Source organism: Etheostoma cragini, chromosome 18 (genome assembly GCF_013103735.1).
Source record: "Etheostoma cragini isolate CJK2018 chromosome 18, CSU_Ecrag_1.0, whole genome shotgun sequence".
NCBI lineage: Eukaryota > Metazoa > Chordata > Actinopteri > Perciformes > Percidae > Etheostoma > Etheostoma cragini.
Genome location: NC_048424.1, coordinates 16,916,031 through 16,937,776, shown reverse-complemented (window position 1 = coordinate 16,937,776; position 21,746 = coordinate 16,916,031). Strand labels below are relative to the sequence as shown.

At 40.5% G+C, this 21,746-nt stretch overlaps 2 protein-coding genes across 4 annotated transcripts in view; one reads left to right on the top strand and one right to left on the bottom strand.

Moving 5' to 3' along the window:
- The first annotated feature begins 894 nt into the window (after positions 1-894).
- Positions 895-5,371, top strand: cx52.6 (connexin 52.6). The gene is made up of 3 exons (XM_034899986.1): positions 895-1,034; positions 1,120-2,556; positions 4,800-5,371. The coding sequence occupies exons 2-3, from the start codon at positions 1,153-1,155 to the stop codon at positions 4,836-4,838; spliced, it is 1,443 nt and encodes a 480-aa protein (XP_034755877.1). The 5' UTR covers positions 895-1,034; positions 1,120-1,152; the 3' UTR covers positions 4,839-5,371.
- Positions 5,372-14,364: 8,993 nt separating this feature from the next.
- The window catches only part of bach2b (BTB and CNC homology 1, basic leucine zipper transcription factor 2b), an 81,076-nt gene continuing 73,694 nt past the window's right edge, over positions 14,365-21,746 (bottom strand). For 2 of the 3 annotated variants that reach the window (XM_034899972.1, XM_034899973.1), the window contains exons 4-5: positions 17,573-17,779; positions 15,781-16,278 (exon numbers count right to left, since the gene is read on the bottom strand). In XM_034899972.1, the coding sequence (XP_034755863.1) occupies positions 15,781-16,278; positions 17,573-17,779 (705 nt within the window). Of the gene's footprint in view, positions 16,279-17,572; positions 17,780-21,746 lie in introns of all 3 variants that reach the window. The other variant, XM_034899971.1, reaches the window with a different exon arrangement.

The following is a 21,746-nucleotide window of genomic DNA, read 5'->3' as shown; positions in this document are numbered from 1 at the left end:
TTGCTATTGTATAGTATTTGTTTTGCTGTATAGTATTTGTTTTGCTATTGTATAGTATTTGTTTTGCTGTATAGTATTTGTTTTTCTGTTGTATAGTATTTGTTTTTCTGTTGTATAGTATTTGTTTTGCAGTAGTATAGTTTTGGTTTTGGTTTTGCTGTATAGTATTTGTTTTGCTGTTGTATAGTATTGGTTTTGGTTTTGCTGTATAGTATTTGTTTTGCTGTTGTATAGTATTGGTTTTGGTTTTGCTGTATAGTATTTGTTTTGCTGTTGTATAGTATTGGTTTTGTTTTGCTGTACAGTATTTGTTTTTCTGTTGTATAGTATTTGTTTTGCTGTTGTATAGTATTTGTTTTGCTATTCTTAATTTATGAATTCCCTGTGCGGCGTCCTTGAGTGCCAAGAAAGGCGTCTTTAAATAAAATGTATTATTATTATTATTATTATTATCTCAAGACACTTTACAGATAGCTTAGGTCTAGACCACACTACTATTATTAATTTACAAGAGCTTTAATATTATTAATTTGCAAGAGCTGGAACTCTGACTCTTAGCCAGTGTTCCAGCTCTTCCCAGACGGGTTGAGGTCAGAGCTTTGTGCAGGCCTCTAATGTTCCTCCACACCAAACTGGGAAAGCCTTTCCTCTACAGAGCTGCCTGCATGTTAGAAAACAACAAACACAAAGGGTTGATAGAAAGCTGGAAGAACGGTATTTTTCTTTATTTCTTTAAAACTGTGCATGGTTGTGTAATGACCTCTCATTTGGTGCTATTTTCAGTGCACTGTCCTGTTGAAAGTGTCAGGGTGAAACTAACCTTGGGGCATTATAGGGGCATGAGTTGGATCAATGGTTTCAAACTGGAGTCCTAGTTTGACACAGCATTGTAGCAAATGTGTCAGCTTCACTGGCAGTGGGGTCTCATCTGTCTTCAACTGAGGACAAAAGAGCCCCAATGCCTCCACAAATGAGTCTGCTGTGTTATGAAGGCTTTATGCTGAAGCAGTTGAGACAAGGACCGTAGAAAACATGTAAGTAATACAATTTTTATTGCAATTCTGACTTTCATTTGATGAATAACCCACAAACTACTTGTGCTTTTTTATTCATTGACAGATAATAATAAAAATAACAGTAATGTGACAGAAGATGGGGGATTGGAACTTACTAGGGAGCATTTTAGAAGAAGTCCACATTCATTCCACCATCGTGGGGAAGATCTGGCTCACCATCCTCTTCATTTTCCGCATGCTTGTGCTCGGCGTTGCAACTGAGGACGTCTGGGATGATGAGCAGAGTGAATTTGTTTGCAACACGGAGCAGCCTGGCTGCAAAAATGTCTGCTATGACCAGGCTTTCCCCATCTCCCTCATCCGCTACTGGGTGCTGCAGATCATCTTCGTATCCTCTCCGTCTCTGGTCTACATGGGGCATGCATTGTATCGTCTGAGGACCCTTGAAAAGGAGAGGCACAAGAAGAAAGCCTGTCTGAAAGCTGAGCTGGAGGGGACAGACCCCGTCCAGGAGGACCACAAGAGAATTGAGCGAGAGCTCAGGAAACTAGATGAACAGAAGAAAGTAAGGAAAGCTCCCCTTAGAGGCTCTCTGCTGCGCACTTATGTTTTCCATATCTTAACTAGATCTGTGGTGGAGGTAGGGTTCATTATAGGCCAGTGTGCTCTGTACGGCATCGGACTGGCTCCTCTGTACAAATGTGAGAGGTTGCCTTGCCCAAACAGTGTTGATTGTTTTGTGTCACGGCCAACAGAGAAGAACATTTTCATGGTTTTCATGCTGGTTATTGCTGGGGTTTCTTTATTCCTTAACCTCCTGGAGATTTTCCATCTGGGAGTTAAGAAAATCAAACAGAGCTTGTATGGATACAAATATGGAGATGATGAGAGTGTGTGCAGGTCAAAGAAGAACTCCATGGTGCAGCAGGTGTGTGTTCTAACTAACTCCTCGCCAGAGAGGTTGATGCAGCTCACACAGATGTCCCGCTCGGCCATGTCGGATGCTCATAGGGAGACGGTGCCTTTGAATTTGGCCCTTGTGTCCCCTCAGAATAAGGAGGGGTCCAACAGCTCCAACCAGCAGCCTGCACAACCGTACCTGTCGAGTCAAGCGGACATTCAGGGTCTCCAGCTGCTGGGGGTGGTGGAGCGCCGTTACACTCCGGACAACAGGAAGCCCTCATGCAGCAGCGAGGAGTCAAATGAACCTCAGGTGTCGGGCCGGCCGCAGTACGCAGGACCTCGGCCTACACTGGTGGCCAGCCACATGGAGATCCCAGCTGCCCTGAGGAACCCCCAGAGGATGCAGAGCAGAGTGAGTGTTTGTAAGGAGCTCAGTGACATGAGCGACTCTACAGAGAGTGACCACCACCCCACAGCCAGAAAGTGCAGTTTTATGTCCCGAGAACTGTCGGAGGCCGCTCAGTCTGACAGCACTGATTCCCAGAGTGGACCAGAGGTGGAGGCCCAACATCTCAACCAGGGAGAGAGTCCTGCGGTAACCCCGCCACCTCCAGCAAGCGGGAGGAGGATGTCCATGGTAAGAACACAATTTTTTTCCTTCTTCTTCTTATGTTTTATCTGGGGCCCCTAAAGCAACACATGTATGATCGTATAGTACGTATAGTTTACCTGAATACATTATTGAAGCAGCACAGCCCATTTAAAGTGTGACAGCACACTGGGATGAAAATGCCTAAACAAAAAATAGACAACTCCATGTTATCACATGTATTTCTTTTTGACATACAGCTACCATCTAGTGTGTCACTGCCAGTTCATTGTTTTTCATTTTGGCATGGAAATTTCCTAATGAAAACTAATGACAGTGCTTTGCATTTAGTATTGGCAGGTCTGTGCTGCCCTCTGCTGGACAGCACTGAAATGTGTGTGTGTGTATATATATATATACAGTATATATGTGTGTGTGTATATGTGTGTATATATATATATATATATATATTTATATATGTATGCTGTATGTATCAGAATCCGAATACTTTTTTGATATCCTCAGGGAAATTATTTAGTTTAACACATCTCTTCACTTTGTTTTTGTCTAGTAATTTGTAAATTCAGGTCCCAATGAAAAACTGCTTTCAGTTATTAAAGACATTTTAACATGACAGTAAAGTCAAATATAAAAAAGACATTTTTTGATTTATATTTGTTTTGTCATTTTAAAGCTTCCATGTCGATTGCCCTCTCTATCTGAAAACTTTCTGTCTGTTTGATTGTGGATTATTTTCCATTTCCAAGGGGCGCAGACCCTTGCTTTGCCAATGTAATGCAGCACCAAATGCCTCTGCACTCAATCAGACAGACCTACAACCAATCAGAGCAAGAAGGGTGCTTGGTCTGTTTTTAAGCAGGAAAGAAATGGCTGCCACCCCAAAAACCTTTCTAGTTTTTATGAAAACATTTAACGCAATATACTGTAGGAACAGGATCTTGATTCATATTTAATGTATTGTAGCATATATTCAATTCAATTTTATTCATAGTATCAAAACATAACGAGTTATCTCAAGACACTTTACAGATAGTCTAGACTCTATTGTTTACAAAGACCCAATAAATCCCCCAAGAGCTGCAGCGCCTAGTTTGGCAGTCAGATCTGAATTTGGCTGTGCTGGACGGACCTATAGGGGATGATGCTCCTCTGTTAGTCATCCTCTCAAACCCGCCTCATGTGAGATAAACCGTTGTGATTGGTCTGCTAAAGGCCAGGTCAGCTGGAAGTCTGTCTGAATGGGAGGGGGCCAGTCGTGTGTATTTGATCTGGCTCTCAGCCTACCTGTAACTACACCCACACGTGAAGTAAAACAAACAATCAAAAATATGTTTCTCACTTCCCTCCAGTATCCAGCACCATAGACAAATATCCATTCACATTTATTTTAACAGAGTAGAGGCACAAATCTCTAGAAGACCTTAAAGCTAAACAATGTGTGTGAAAGATTCCCTTCGTGGTGCGGAAGATATGTTTCAATGATTGACATGCAGTAGTTGGGCCGACCTCTAGCTGCGCCTTGGGTTCCAATCCGAGCTGTGTGTCAACCCCTCTTTCTCCTTACGATCTCCTTTCCTGTCTCACTATCTAATAATGTATGCATAAAAAAAGCATAATAATTATTAAAGTTTCTTTTAAAAAATACTGTCATACAGTGTTTTGCTGCCAGTCTTTATAGCCTCCTTGGGCTACCCCTTAATATTCATGACTAACTAATCAACAGTGTCTAGTTACAAAGCACCATTATTTATCTGTTTAATGCCATTGGATCAACAGTGGTCTTGCAACATGAGAAGCAATTCAATTCAATTCAATTCCATTTTCTTTATAGTATCAATTCAGAACAATAGTTATCTCAAGACACTTTACAGATAGAGCAGCTCTAGACTGTAGCAACTGTCATCACATTTTGATTCAAGTAATGCTAAATGGTGATTGGTGCCTTGAAGTAGGCTCAGTGACAAAACACGTAAGAGCAGCAAAACAAAAATACTGACACCAGCTAAATTGCAGAAAATTTGCTTTGCAATTTCCACTGGCTGTATAGGAGTCTATAAGAAAATGAGTCTTAATCGCTAGTTTCAAGTCTTCTTCAAAACAGCATGATTCTCTGTAGAGATGACCACTGTGGAGTACACCTCTACATCTATGCAGCGAGGGGACAGGTCAGCGCGTCCGTACACAATATTAACCATGCATTCTCCATCTTTCTTTCTTTCTTTCTTTCTTTCTTTCTTTCTTTCTTTCTTTCTTTCTTTCTTTCTTTCCAGAGCATGATTCTGGAGCTGTCTTCAATCATGAAAAAGTAAAAAAGGAGCGTTTTGTGACCAAGCTGGATGCATTGGGAGTAGAGAAGGGCCTGAGGGACTGTAACTTTATATTCTACAGTGTGTTTATTCAGTGTGTGTGTGGTACATTAACAACAGCTTCAGTTCAAAATGTGTTCACATGAAATTTCAGACAAAGGACACTTACTAATTTGCTTCCTGTACTATACATATGACATCTCCAGCATTTGATGATTTTATTTTGACAGTTTGCAAGCCACTTGCTGAATGAAATATGAATCAAAATTATAAATGGCTCAAAGCTGATATGTGACTGCTCATGTGAGACCAAAACTGCAGATTGTAATAAAGATTGTGGATTTGGCAACCACAAAAAAGATGAGTTTATTAAGTGTTTATAGTTTATTATACAGAATGAGCATTTTGTTGTGATTGAGAGGAGACTAATATTGTTTATGAATATATCTGACAAATTTAAGATTTGATTGTGAATGGTCTTTTTTAATTTTGATTAAAGATGTTTCCCTCTTGAGTAGACCAGATGTGTTTTGTCTGACTCAGGCCAGGGGAAGATGCTCTGCCTTGCCCACAGCACCTCAACAACCTTTCTGTCCAGATTGTCCCGCGGCAGTCTAAAACTATAACAGCATAATTATGAGCATAGCAGATCTGAGATGAGTCTGATGACTATTAAAAAAAGCAGAGAAGCGTTGATATGACGAGGCTCTCAAAACCTGCTGGACATGGTAGTAGTCTGAGATACTGATACAACAGACTGAGAGAGTTATTCAGCAACAAGAAAGGGATGGTGGCTGGCTCCTTCATTCTTCTGTAGGCTATGGTCAGTACAAAATATAGAACATCTCTTTGAAAAGAGAGTGATGGCTTTAAACTATTTTCTTGGTTGAATAAGTGTTCAAGTCAAAAAATGTATAAAAGACTATAGTATGTTTCAAAAAGTCATAAAAAGTCATAATAGCCTATAGTATGTCGAAAAAAGTCAAAATATAGTATGTCAAAAAAAGTGAATAATGTACTATTTCAAAAAAGTCATGTGTCGAAAAAAGTGGAAAAAGTCAAAGTACAGTATGTCAAAAAAGGGAAACAATAGTATGGTATGTTAAAAAAAGTCATAGTATAGTATGTCAAAAAAGGGACGAAAACATCACAGTGTCTGTCCAAACAAATTATAAAAAGTCGTAGTATAATGAGTTATAAAAAGTATTAGAATGTCAAAAAAGTCCTAGTTTAGTTCCCGGATGCAGCGGAGGAGGGCAGACGATTGTTCGGGAGCTCTTGGTGGTGGTACCTAGCATCTGCCTTTATCCGGATTTAACCTCTCATCACTTTAATTTGTTTGCAAGAAGCAAAGCCATTAAGGAAACTTTCGTATGGCAAGCTATAATTTTTGAAACACAAAACGAAAGAAAACTACGGCTCAACCTTTGCGACACCTGCAGGAGGTGGAATTCACGCTGATCTTCCCAGTCCAGCTTCGCATCAAACATCTAGGAACCTTCAAGTTTTTCTCCACTCTAATCAAAGTGGAACGTTTTTTGAAAGAACTCCCAAGTGACTTGCATAAAGCTAACCAAAGTGACTGTAGTACACAGTCTGCCGCCATAGACACTAATGAGAAGGGATGAATGGAGTTGGAATACGTCATGATAGCCTAATTCTGTCATCTTCACATGTTCCAAATAACTGAGTCCACGGCAGATGATAATCTCTAGATCCTGCCAGCCGGCTAATGAGCTTGATGTAATGGCAATGGTAGAACTGCTCCACATGCTGAACACCGCCCCAAACAATCCTATGCTAATAGTTTCCATGGATGCAAACAAAGCATTTGACAGGATTGAGCCTAGCTTTCTATTTCGGATTTTAGAGACTAGCTTCGGAGAGAAATCACTCAATATATTAAAACACTTTTTACAAAGCTAATATTTTAACAAATGACCTTGTATCTAATACTTTTTCACTATCCAGAAGGTGCAGACAAGGCTGCCCATGCTCCCCCCTGCTCTTTGCACTTGCCATTGAACCATAAGCCATCGCCATACGCTCTAACACCTCTGTAGAAGGAATTAAATTTAGCACAAGTGAACATAACTTTCCCTGTATGAAGATGATCTCCTATAATATATAATGGATCCACAAACATCAGTCCCCCCCTCTATTGAGATGCCTCAAAGAATATGTTGCAGTTTCAGGGTATACATTTAATTACACTAAAAGCGAGATCTTACCACTAAATATACAGGACAATAACATTTGAGCTCTCACCACTGGATTTAGGTGGTGATAATATACCAGTGATACCACTGGTATATTTGGGTATACAAATTGGTAAATCGCATGAGCATATATTTAAACAGAACTATATAAAATATAAAAAGATGAAATCTATGCCTTCAAAGGTTTAGCCACAGTCAAAAGACTCAGTAATACTAAACACAATTGCTGCTTGGCAAGAATCTCACTCACTTCTCAACATAAATATTTCTTTTCTCAGAAGGGCACCTTTGTGGGGTAATCCCAACCTCTCACACCACATAGCTGACTCAGTGTTGCGGGGGTGGAGGGAAAGAGAAATCCAAACAGTTGCTGACCTATACATTAATGATATATTTGCTAACTTCCAACAACTAAATGAAAAATTCAACCCTCCCAAAGATAGTTTCTTTAAATTCCTACGAATTCGATATATCCCAAAAGAAACTTCTCTTGAAACCTACTTATGTAAACAAATTACACGGATCAACAAAAGGAATAATGTCCTCTATATGTGGCATCATCAGTGGAAAGTTTATGATGAAACATCTACAAAAGGGAAATGGGAGAAAGGCCTAGGCTGTATCTATGAGGAGACAGATTGGCGTCAGCTATTGGAACAAGCACAGACTGTACTAACCTTCACAAAACACTGGCAAATTCAATTTAACATATTCCGTAGGACACACTACCCCCTACAGGTTACATAAAATTGACGGCAACATTCCCTCCAAATTTTAGAGGTGTAAAGTGGCCAATGCTGAGGAGTTGCCCAGTGATAGAAGAATTATGGAAACATGTCATTGAATTAACCTCAAAATTAAGTTAAGCTGGATGCTGGGGGACACAAGCTCTATCAATGTGAACTACTACAAAAAGTACTTTATCTTACTTGCTAAAAAGTGTATTCTGATCAACTGGAGAAGTCTGAAAATCCAGCATCAGTATGACATGGGGAGCTTGTGTCTTACTGCACAGCTGAAAAGATATTATGTAATGTGAGGGGAAGCATGCAGCCTTTGCAGAAACCTTGGGGCCCTTCACAGACATTCTGCCTTCTCTGGACTTGGCTGACCGCGTTAATGTGAGCCCTCTGGACCGGCTTCAAATCGGCCCCCTGCAGGCTTGTCTTGTTTAACTCCCTCATTGATGCATTTGTTAGTAAGTTTGTGAGTAATGTGTAGACTCATATAGAGATGGATGTGTGTATACAGATGGATGCATGTACTAATCGTGTTTAGACTGTGTAGGTAGATAAATAAAAGGAAACTGAGAACCATACAAGGGATTTAAAAAAATCAAAAATCATCATCCTGGTTCGATGTGCATGTTCCTTTTGTAAAATACAACTCAATGTATCAAACTGTAGCTTCTCTTAATAAAAACAAATCTTGAAAAAAATTCATAGTATAGTATGTACAAAAAAGGGAGAATTAGTATACTATGTTGAAAAAATTGATAAAAAGTAATTGTATAATAGGTTGAAAAAAGTTATAGTATAGTATGTCGAAACAATTTATAAAAAGTCGTTATAATATATGTAATAAATGTATAATAAGTTGCAAAAAGCCAGAAAAAAGTAATAATGTCGCAAATAGTCAAAAAAGGGATAAAAACTATTAGTATAGTATGTTGAAAAAAGTCCTAGGATAGTTTGTAGAGAAGTGACAAAGTCATAGTAATGTCTGAAAACGTCTTAGTATTCAATGTCAGAAAAAGTGAAAAAAAAGAAATTATATGTCATTGTCTGTGATTTTTGTGTCAGATCGGTAAATGGATGAAGGCTAAAAATTACTAGAACGTTTTCTCAAGTGAAAGTACAATTACTTTAAAGACATTAAGTTAAAATAACTTTTGCCCAGATTCAATTTTGTACCTGTGCCTAGATACAACGATGTTAATATAACCATACCCTATTATGATGTTATCCGTCATTTTATTGCGTTGTTGTGCATGTTTCAACATTTGTTTCCCAAGCTGCTCGGCCCGGCACAGGTGCAACCACAATCCGGCCAGAAACATCGTCTCTCAACACATCTCTCAATGCTGTCATTTACGTGGTTAATACATTTCAAAACGTCAAAGCTGGAATTGTCATTGCCTAGCAAATAGCTCACTGAGATCAGCACGTGCTGTTCGACTCAAAGGTTGGCAGTTCAAACCCAAAGTATTACAAGGAGACCATGTTACATCTAATCAGCTGTTGTGGACCCCTTCTGTACATGTTTCTGATGTCTGACTATGCTTAACACAATCCAGTGTAGGAAAGCCCTCTGATTAACTTGACTTCGACATGCTGCAAAATGAGCTGTTTAACCATACGCCATCATTACCTTTTTGTTAATGATTCAATTTTGTAATCTGAATCAGGTGTGTGAATGCAGACACATATTTAAAATATGCAGGGAATTTTACCACAGTTGACTGATTGGGTATATGTATGATCATCTTGCAACGCAAGGGTCTCACACTCAGAACACAAACTAATGAGCTGATCACCCAGACAGGTGTGTTGGTGCTAATAAACGTCTAAAATGTGCAGGATGAGGTATCAGATGATCATTTACAATCCCCGAGGACTTGAATTTACAACCTTCGGGTCTGAAGGAAAGTGCTGATCTCAGTGAGCCACTGGCCAGATGGTAATACTACTAGTAGTCTAACACAATTTTATGGAGGAAAAGGAAAAAGCAGTGGATGTAGAAGAAAAAAAAGAGGGGAAAAACGGCAAATACATGAGCATTAATTCAGGCTTAATATATTATGATGTTCTTGTCATTTTTTCTCAACATTCTATACTATTACTTCTCATAATATCTATAGTTGCTCGAAAACCATCTCCAGCTTTACATGTAACTGCAGAAATAACGGAGTCTGCTCTGCTGCCCAAGAATGGCCATGCAGACATATCGATGCAGCTTTCATACCGACCAACAAGGTTTCAGAGAAAACATCCACAAAACACAACAATGATATGCATATTTCTTTATTTCATAAAGAGAAATGGTGTCTAGACAAAAGAGTCATTTATTTAACACTATTGAAATGAATGAAAATGGAGTTTGCACAATACCGTATTTACAATGGTTATTAAGTAATTTTAATTAATTAGGGTCATGTAGCATTTAAAAATGAAAAAGGTAAGAACTCTTAGTAGAGAATAAGCAAATAACAGCTATTTCCAATTGACACTATTAACACAAAACAGTCATCTAGAAAAATGAAAGAAAAAAAACAACAACTTGAACTACAGGCTTAAGAGCTATTACATTAAAAAGGATGCACCAAAATCTACTAATACAATAATCCATATCATCTGTGTAAAAAGCATGTAGAAAAAACACCTGATGCAGTTTGCTGATACAGTCATTGACCAGTTATGAGAGGTATGAAGGATTTCACAGGTAGATAAGTGTGAGAAAGTCTGCACTGGTGACTCAGGGATGGGGGCCCAGGCCCCTGCATACACTCACTTCAATTGAATGTGAACTATGGCCTCTGCAAGTTCTAAGGCAAATATCGGAGGTGCACTTATATCCATGTAATGCTGACCCATCCCAAAAGCTGGATTAAAGACAAGCTGTCTCTTTAAACATAAGAACCAGTACAATTGAACCGAGTGATTTTTACATGGCAAAATCTGATCAAACATAACTTGACATCCATTTGTAAACATTTTCCATTTTTAAATTTTACTCAATGAGCTCAGCCTGCTCATTCCACCAGGATAGCAGATTTCCTTTATCAATAAAGTTGAGCAATCTGTGAGAAAGGCATGTTTTTGTTCATATTTTTTCAAAAAGAACAACCTTTGGAGTTGAAAAGCCAGTGTTTGTTTCAGAGAAGCAGCAAAAAAAATGTTTAACTGAACAAGACAAATACACAGCAAAAAGGTAGGAAAAGTTACAGCAACAGCAAGCTGCTCTAATGGCCAAAACCCAAACCGTAACCTGGAGGATTCCTCATATCTAAAATCCTTTTAGGCGCTCATGCTTATTATTACTGTTCTATCACTTAAAGTAATACTAATCAATATTTAATATGAACACTGACTGTGTAATGTTCATCTTTTTAGCCTTGTTTATCTAATTAAACCAGCAATCTCTGTTCATGCCAATCTCTTCAAAAAACAATATGTGTGTGCTAGCTGCTGTTGAAACAGATCCAAAAGTAGAGACTAGCTGGTGAACATAGTGGAACCAAATCAATGATGTTGCTCTGTGTCCGCAACATGCGCTAACATTGTAACGTTTGCAAGTGGTAATATATCAATGTTTTGTTTAATTGTTGTTCTGCAGCTCTATGTAATATTATCTAATTGTTTTAATGGACGTTTGATTTGTCTCTCAAACAAAGCAAGTGAAAAAAATCTGCTTGGTTGTGATTTAGAGAGCAGGTTCAAATGTTTGGGTTGGTTCACCCAAATGGTAAAAGCAATATGTTTTAACTTCCCTTCAGTGGTATCAAGCCATGCATATAGTTTGTGTTTTATTCACTAAAGTTTTGAGATTGTCTAAAAACAAAATACTGGTTACAGCAATGCGATTATCCAAGTAACAGATAAATAATAATAACAAATAAATGTTGCGTTTCTTTAGTGATGCTAGCACCACAAAGGAAATTCTCCACTGTCTAGAGTGGAGGCAGAAATCTCAACAGACCTGGACCAATAAAACACAACTATCCGCATGACTAGATCGCACAAGACACAAGTGAGAATTCTTTTTTTTTTTTTTACTTGAACTGACCCCTTTAACAACAATAGAAATGTGGAAAAAAGCTGACATGAACTCATCTCTCCTACCCCTACTAACTCTTCTCTGACCAAACAGAGTCGATAGGTATAAAAACTGCTATGCAAAAACAAGAATGTGATCATTGGAGGATTATTAGGATATCTGAGGAGACTTCCAGGGGCCTTTGGAAATCTGTATTTACCCATGTGCATACTCTGCTGCAGGAAATATGCAAGAAAGAATGAAAAGAGCAGGATAAAGGGCTGAACAAACATGAAAAAGCACACCAGTCTACTGCTGTGTGTTGTATGAATGTATATTAATGTGTGTGTGTGTCTGTGTGTGTGTGCATGTATGGGTCTATGTACCAGTCTTTCAAAAGTTTAAAGACAGGTTTATAAAATACACTTACTCTGTCTCATATTTTAAACTACATTTAAAATGTACATCGGTTAAAGTCAGGGGGAGAACATTTCACCAAACTTTAAAGCCCCAATACAAGACGTATTTGGCCAAAAATAGATTTTTTAAAGAATTAAAATGTAGTCATCTTAAAAGAGTTAAACACTGGGTTGAAACATGAGCCATATGTCAGGTTCACTGTCACTGTATTCTAACATTAAAGAGTATCCACTACAGCACAAAGTACATGGTCTTCATTAAAGGCAATACGGTTAAGTTGCTGGTCTGCGTCTGTTTTCCAACACATGCATACATTATTGCAAATGTTATGTGTGATTTTAAATTGTGTTTTTTAAATTTCACATATAGTGGCCAACAGGGGTCAACGCACTGCGACTTAATGAAACTCACGCAAATAGACAAAACACAAGCTAATAAAGAAAACTCTTCATTAATTTGACAACACGTGCGATATTTAGCAAACGCAATGCAAATACACACAACTCAACAAAATACACACAACACCGACAAATACACACAACTCTACCAAAGACACACAACACAACCAAATACCCAAACAATGCAAAAAGACAAGCACATCCCAATTACACAGTGGAAGTTGTCCAGGCCTCTAGGGGGAGCACTAAGTGGAACAGCTTGATTTTTGCCCCCCCACGGGGAGAGAGACAGAGAAACAGAACACCGTTGTGAAATGGTGTGCAGCTGCTTTAAGATCATAGACTGTAAATATTAAGTCTATGTTTGAGATATGTTTTCTCTCGTTTGGTGGGTGTGTCTCTAGTTTGTAGACTCAGTTCACAGGTGTACCCAATCAGCAGAGTGTGTAAACCCGTGGTGATAAAAAGGCAGAGGGCTCTCTCCCCGTGGGGGTGAAAATTAAGCTGTTCCACTTAATGCTCCCCCTGGAGGCCGGGAGAACTTCTGCTCTGTAATATGGATGCAGCGGTTTGTGTTGCATTTGTTTTCAGCGTTTGTGTGCTTTTCTTTTTGCATCGTTTCTGTATTTGCAGACCGTTTGGGTATTTGTCTGAGTTGTGTGTATTTGGTCGTGTTGTGTGTATTTACAGCGCGTTTGCTAAATGCTGCATGTGTGTGAAATAAATGAAGACGTTTTCTTAATTATCTTGTGTTTTGTCTTTTAGCGTGAGTTTCATTAAGACGCAGTGCGTTGGCCCCTGGCAGGCCACCGTATGAACCCCCCTTAAACATGGCTGTATTTTTTCAGACTACCTTTAAAGTATGATGTTTTCAAAAGGGGTGGAGCCTTGTAACAGCAGGTCCATTATCAAACCAGGAAGGGGTGTCCAACTCAAGTTTTAACCCCCAAAATAACATTTCTTTAACATCATAATTCCCTGTATACTGTACGTATGAAAGCCTTCTTCTTTAATACAGAAGGGTTTTCTTTTTTATAGCATGTACTGTAGTGAGATAGTAAGCTGCCTACTGGAGACATTAGCTTCAGCTCTTTACTAAGCTAAGAGGGATCTTGGATTGGGGCTTTAAAGAATCAATGACTAAAGCTTCACATTTCAATTAAACTCAACCTTTGTGCTAGAGCTCGAATCTGCCTCTAGTGAGCGTTGAGATAATTCAGCTTGCCTGTTCATACATACAAAAATATCATTTGAAAATCAGACTGCTCCAGAGAGAACGCTACGAGGAAAACAGAAGCTAGACAAACTAACTAGGCCTATAGCTGTGGACAGCATGCATGCACATCACAGGAGGATGTGCGAACAGTTAGGGCAAACAGGTTACTATCTAATATGATTGTTACTCAATTATTTGGACAACACAAACACTGCTTTCACGTCAAATGAACTCTGAATTAGCTTATTCAATTCTCAAAGAAAAGCAAACATAAGGTGTGAACACTCTCAAACAGTAGCTTCTTTCATGTGGAGGTCTCAGATACACTTTCTTCATGGACATATTTGTCATTGTATATTTATATAATCATATCAATGAGATTGTTTTCTCTTTAAGTGCTCCAGTCTGAGACATTTGAGGGCTCTGAAGCATGAAGTGCTAAATGGCTCTGAGCGCTTGGGGCTGGAAACAAAGTGCCTGATTTAAGTGAATATGTTTTTTCTCTTTCTCAATATCTGTTAATTGCTTTCAGGATCAATTAGGAAAACAAATGAAAGTATCTGTCACTTATGTACGTCGGCTGTGCTTTTTTGCTATCTCTGAACACCGAAGAAACCAAAAGCATGTCTGCCACATAGGATACAAATATCATCGTCAAATACTGATACAAAATAGCATTTCCTCCCAAAAAACACAAGGCAGAACTTTTTTCACATTTAGAGAGGAGAGGAGCTGGCCTGAGCCTCGCGTTAAAACACGTGAATGTCTCACTTTTATCCATGCATGGGGCTCAATAATGTACACGTGTGTTGACGCATGTGTCTGTATGTACTGTGTGTGTGTTACATGTGTATCGAGCTGATTTCCTGAGTTTAAGAACACTCACTGTGATGGGGAGCATTCGTTAGGCAGGACAGGAAACAGCAAAGCAAAGTTTTTCCCTTAGCAAAAAGGTGCTTGATATAACCCCGTCAAAAAGAAACATCTAAGCCTCTACCTGTACAAAATCACTGTTACAGTCATCATGCTCTGTACTATATACATTTCTGCCAAACAAGCACTTGAAAGTCACCTTTACAACATCCAAATACAATGGTATTGCTGATGAGTGGGAAATAAAAATAGCCATTTAACCGCCTGTAAAAACCTTTCTTTCCTTTCAGTTCAGTGCTGAGGAAGGCAAAGGAGGAATGTTTTTCGGTAACAGCCTGTACAAAGTTCTCCTTTACAGAAATACAAATGCCAGACGCTTGAAGACATTTTTTGCATATGAACATTTTACAGTCTAACTGCATCGTAAATTCCCCGTGTACAGAAGCTGTATTCTCATTTTTCATGAATTAGGTTGAACATTCAGAGGATTTCTTTTCCTGAGTTTGAATTGCTGTGACGAAAAGGGCCACTGCCATTTAGCGAGAGGAGAACCACAGACAGACAGACAGACAGACAGACAGACAGAGAGTGAGACAGAAAGAGGTAGAAAAGATTGATAGAGACAGAGTGGGAGGAAGAGAAGAGCCGATGTTAGAGGGAAAGGCAGGAACAGAGACACAGAGAGCTGCTGTTTAGGTCCGATGAGGTTCAGCTTGGAGTTGTGATGAAGATGTGATGTTGACACATGAAGATCAGAGTCTCCAGTGCAGAGGTTGCTGTTGGGGTGAGAATAGCACCATCAAAGTGTTTGGTGAGAAGTTCCCACTCTGTCATGGTAAGAGGAGAATACCTGGAGAACAGTATTGCTGCTGTTAAGACAACTTTAGTGTCAACCGATCGAAAAAACTATAACAAACAAAAAACTGCACAAAAAGACATAAATACAAACAAAGCTTGTTTTTCAGTGAACACTGGCGGAGGCTGAACATCTCAGACACCCCGAGGGAGGGTTTGTCAGAAGAGTAACATTAAATAATATTTAAAAAAATACAACAACAACAAGACTACTGAGTAAAGTCCTTTCTCGGCTGCTCGTCAGTCGTACATTTGTCAGTCATTTCCTGGCAGAAATCCACCGTTACCGTCTGGTTGGACTTCTCCAGCCCTGACTCTGTGTACAAGCTGGTGTCTTGGCCGTCCATATCTCTGTCTGCCCCGTTCCTGACGGCCGAGTCGGGCTCGCTCTCCGAGGGGCCGGGGGAGCCGTGGAAGCTGGGCTCGGGCGTGGCCGATCCGGAGAGGGCGGTGAGGTCGATGCTGGTGGTGGTGTTACATGTGGCGGGGCTGGGGGGGGGCCTGGTCTCGTGGTCGGCGGTGATGCTGGCTGGGGAGTTGGCGGGCCGCTGCACGGGGCAGTAGTGGTGCAGAGACTTGACCTGCTCTGGGCTCAGCTGGACGTCCCGACACACCTCCTGGGACAGGCAGGAGAAGTTCTCCCACAGCTCGCCCATACACGCCTTCAGCTGGTTCCTCTCCGTCAGCAGCTTCTCCTTCTCACACACCTTCACACACACACACACACACAATTTGTATCATCCATCACTTTGCATTGGAAAGGGATCTGTTAAAGGCCGATTTAAATGGGGGAATAAACACAGCAGGAAAACTTTTACAATGTTCATATGGGCACCTGACTGACCAAAAAAAGACACAAAAATATAAATTCATACTTTAATGTCTCTTTTGTATACTGGGTTGACATCTTATGGTATTATAAAAATGTCAGCTGGATTATCAGCTATCAGGTTGGCATAATTGTCCTCCCTGCATACAGCTGGAGCCGGCCTGTCTGTTATTTTTTTAAATGGTTATTTCTGAAGGCAGACACAACAAATCAAACAATTTAAGTTTCCAACCCATCAGTTTCCTGCAGATTGAACCTGAGCTTCACCACCCCCCCACACTGCTCTGGTCACCTAGCCTGGCCACCAGAGGGCACTGTGACGCGTGGCGGTGCTGAGAGACTGGAGCCACAGTGTGCCATGGTCGATCCTACACCAGAATCCCAGGGGAAAACCAGTAAGAGGCAGAATAAGTTGAGCCACGAGAAAGGTTATTATAGTTTGGCATTGTTCTATAGTTTTTTTTAAATTTCGTTTTGACTTTTTGTTTTCAAATTCAGTTTAGTTTGAATTAGTTTTAGTCTTTCTTTGTAATATGGGTTATTCAAAAAGGTCAGAAAAAGTATTGTTTAATAATAACTCAACAAAAACATCATATTTTAGAAATATGCATTCACAATGTATTCAACAATAACACCAGTACATAAGATGTAGCCTACATATGGTTATGATTATGTAAACAGTCTACACAAGCCGCAGCAGTGGGTGCAGAATCTGTGTGACGATTGACCAATGGAGTGTCTTCGTAGGGCGGGACTTGGCGTGGCCACAGTGGGATGGTGTAGTGGGCCATACGGGAAAAATGTTCGGAAAGATAGAACGGTACTTGCTCTATGAAAGACATTGAAAAAGATGAAAACTAAGAACAATTCCTTGATAATTATATTTTATTTTAGTTGGTTTTGCAAACAGACACTACAGTTTTAGTTCAGTTATTGTTTTTATTGTAATTAGTCGTTTTTATTTTTATTTCAGTTAACGACATTGTTTTTTCCCCACCTAGTTTTGGTTATTTTGTTCATTTCGTTAACTATTATGACCTCGGCCACGAGGCCCGTCCTGTGACTTCAACAGGTCTAGCAGATCCAGTCTAGCATCCGTGTTTGATGGAGAGAGGAGAGTCTCACAGGCAGGAGACAGCCGGGGACAGTGTTGGTGGAAACTGCAGACTCACCAGTTTTCTGATCTCACACTCCAGGTTCATGATGCAGTCGAGCTTCCTCTTGCGGCAGCGTTGCGCTGCGATGCGGTTCTTACTCCTCCGCCTCACGTCATGGATAAACTCCAGCTGCTCCGAGGTCAGTTTGTGCATTTTCACCAACATTTGGAAGTCGTTCCGTGGAAGATTCGTGATTTGATCTACAGGAAAAGGCAGCTTCACCTGGGGCAGGAGGAAAAGAAAACAGACATTATGTATAAAACAAATACATTTAACATTAATTAAGGTGGACAAAAGTTGCCCAAAATCTACAAAATACTAAGTCTCAAGTATGCCACTTTTTGTATTTAATCCATTAATTGAACTTATTTTAATTTGTAAACACAACTGATCAATTAAGCTAAGGTTGCATTGTTAAATGTGCTGTATTTTATATAGCGCTTTTCTGGTCTTAACGAGTACTCAAAGCACTTTTACATCATACAGGAAACATTCACCATTCACACACATTCATACATTGTGTCTGAGGCTGCCGTACAAGGTGCCACCTGCTCATCAGATAAACACTCACACACATTTACACACCAATGACGCAACATCGGGGACAACTCAGTGTTCAGTGCCTTGCCCAAGGACACTTTGACACGTGACTGCAGGGCCAGGGATTGAAACACCAATCGGCAGGCAGCCGCTCTACCACCGAGCCACAGCCGCCCCTTCTTTTGAACTCAAAAGAAAATGATTACATTTGCCAACTTGTAAATGATAAAGTGGAATACAGATGACAGTAAAAGCCTTTGTAAAACCGATTTTGCCATTTTAAAATGTAAAGGCGTTACCAGTTATTTGACTGGTTAGACCTGTACTCAGGTTGAAAGAGTAAATAAGAATGATAGGGATGAATGTCGGGTAGAGTCAATCAAACAGCTGCACAAGCCTCAGGGAGCGGCTAATATAATACACCACATTTAAATAAGTGACAATGGGTGTGGAAGACAAGTTTTCATCAATTTTATGTTGGGTTTATAAAATCACAATCTAAAGAGCAACTTAACACCCCATCTGCCACCCGGTAGCTGCCACCCGGTCGTGTTTTGGAAATGTTGTGGAGGTTGCATTTTAAATATGCACAGAAATTACACATGGTGGGTTTTCAAGAGATGACTATGTTATTTTTAAGACCAAATATACACAGGATTTAGTATTTCTGTAGAGATATAACTGGATGTGTGGAGAGGGTTTTTTAAAACAATGTATGACACAAACAGCATAATGTGTCTGGGTAGGGGCGGAGCCTTGACCTTTGGGGCTGAAATACTGGATTTTCTGTTTTTCAACGAATGTTGCCTGTTGTCATGAAAAATAATATACCTCTACTAATAATTAAGTAAAATTTAAATATAATTTATTAAGTCAAAGGAGTGGACTTATTAGTATTCAATCCTAGCCTTGCTTTATTGGTTTATTAATTGATCATAATCAAACAATTTGGAAGTCTAGGTTCTAATTCTCCATACTTTGGAGCTGCAGTCCCTTTAACATGATTAATATCTTAATTAAAAAAACACAAGAACAAAACATCACTAACTTATCTGACTGGACCAACAAACATCCCCTGTGTGATTTAATGAGGGAGATTAATGATGAATTATGGCTAAATCTACCAGGTACACAGAGGAGAATCTACAAGGTGAGTCAATGAATCATGTCTAACTAACTAACTGTAGGGCAGTTACTACACTTGACCACTAGATGGCAGAAGAGCGCTATGTCCCAGCCTCCCAGAGCAGGACTCAGTGAGACTTCAGCGCTCTCCGCCTCTCATTTAACGTGGAGCACATTCTCAAGCAGAGGGGAAAAGGTGATCCAGGAAAAGAGTCCCTCTCCATCTGTCCCTTAGTGCCTGGAAAGGAGCCAGTATGACAGATTGAGGGGAACAGTGACTTGTCAACCTGATCCAAATCAGTGTCAGGTGATTTCTGGCGGCATGAATATCTACACCGTCTTCACAGGCTGCAGAACAAAAGAATTAGTGGATAGTAAATACAGTGGTGATTTGGCGGTGCAGACCAAAATAGAACCAAAGCTGAGTGGCATTTCTTTACTGATTTGACACCATATCAATGGTGTATTTGTGTTTATTCTCTTGTTCTCAGTTGTTCTCAGAGAGCCTCTCTCCCTCAGGTGATGGCAAACCTTACGATAAGCTCATCATATGCAGATCCACCCCAGCGGTATCTGTGTGCACCAGGGATCTGTAGCTGTAGGCGGCGAGGGAAGCAGTGCAGGCATAACAAAGAACCAGAGGAAGACAGCCAGCTCTCCTTCTCCCCTCACTTTCCTTTCTTTTCCTTTCCTTTCTTTTCCTTTCCTTTCCTTTCCTTTCCTTTCCTTTCCTTTCCTTTCCTTTCCTTTCCTTTCCTTTCCTTTCCTTTCCTTTCCCGTGGCTGACTCTCAGAAGCGCAGGAAGTCAAACAATGGAGAAAGAGAGGAGAAAAAGAAGCACCCCCACCGTACAGTAGCAGAGGTGGCTCAGCTCGGTTTCCCAACATCACCTGGTCTGTGATCCCCCCCCCTCCTCTGGGGGATAAAGCAATATGCCTACTCATGACACAATCAAAATGACTCCTCAATGAAGAGCACATCAACATGTCAATCTATCCTGGAGAGAGCAAATGGCTTGAGTTTCCTCATTAGAAGTGCAGCCCTCTGCGGCGCCAGGAGCCCTTGTTCTCATCTCAGCGTGACATCTGCATGCAGACACATGAATAAATAATGAGCCGGGCTTTCAAGGCCACACTTTCCTCTCGCTCCTTTTCCAGGGCATGACAACTCCAGCCTCAAAAAGGAGCAGGAAAGCCATCAAACATCAGTACGAGCTGCCAGCTTGATTTAAAGCAGAGGGAGATGACTCTGTTTGGGATTAGATACTTTGTGGACCATCATGCACTGCGCTCACAGAGAGCTTTCCCCCGACAGGGTCTGATGGAGTCTTTGGCCAAACCAGGCGAAAAAAACAAGGGGAAGGAGACGCTGTGACCTTGTGATGGTTTCTTTCTCCCCCTCATCCACCAGTAACCAGTACGCAGGAGACGGCTAAATATAGCTGCTTCACCACGAGACCCAGTTCAGCAACAAGGCTGATGACCGAGTACGCTTCAACACTGGTCATAAATTTAGACCAAATTGTTCTGGATTCACATTTCTTTCTCTCTTCATTCCTCATCAGTATCCTCAGTCACTGTCTTTCTCTGGGTCATTAGGCTGCAGATGGGGGGGTGGGGGAGGGGGGACCGGCACTGTGCTGGACCTCAGCCCTGTCACCAACCGCTATTAAAAAATAAAGGATGGATAGAAAGGACAAGGGAAAAAAACAGTTGAGATGATCATTTCCTCATTATTTCCTATAACAACACCTCTGCTCCAGGTCTGTGTAGTTCTAACCCCGAACACTCAGATCCTAATGAAGGTAAATTGGAGAGGTTCAGTAGGAACTGTTGTGTCCCGGAGGTTACAGTAATAATCTGCAACATTTCCACATAAATAAAAGACTGTTTTACTGCTCTCTTGCTGAATAATATAGTCATGAATAATATCAATCTGCCCTAGGTTCATAGAAAGCTTTACTTACTGTATGTAAAAAGCATTCAGTGTGATGCAGAGATTGCCATGGAAAAATCATCTGATGCTTGTTACTTTACTGGCAGAAGGAATTGCAGTTTGTTTGGTATATTCACAAGAAGAAATGTGTAGTTGTAAAAAAACACCAAACCTGAAGTACTGGATGCACTGTTTGAATGCCAAGTTATTTCTGGGAATTTGAGTGCAAAAACACCACAGCACTAGCTGTTGCAAAGACGTAGCCAAAATCAACACAGCAAGAATCTTGCAGATTACGACTGCAAAGTGGATGCTAAATGTCTCAGTTCTTCCAGGCTGGAAGGCCCCGGGGGACTCGTTTCTGTGCTCCAGCTGGCCCTGAGGGCCCGCGTACTGTAACTCAGCTGCAGGACTATCCTGATCACCCTACACACACTATCCTCATCTCTGCAGACATGGCAAATAAGAGCACAAAAATATCTCCTCTTTGGTCTCTATATTTGTCCCACTCCACTCATCGCGCCAGAGCGATGCAGCCTACACTCCAGGGCCGATTGGGGGGGGGGGGGGGGGGGGGGGGGGGGGGGGG

Coding starts and splice junctions, on each gene's coding strand:
- cx52.6 (XM_034899986.1), top strand. CDS start 1,153: ATGGGGGATTGGAACTTACTAGGGAGCATTTTAGAAGAAGTCCACATT. Junction 2,557..4,799: donor GCGGGAGGAGGATGTCCATG/GTAAGAACACAA, acceptor CTTTCTTTCCAG/AGCATGATTCTGGAGCTGTC.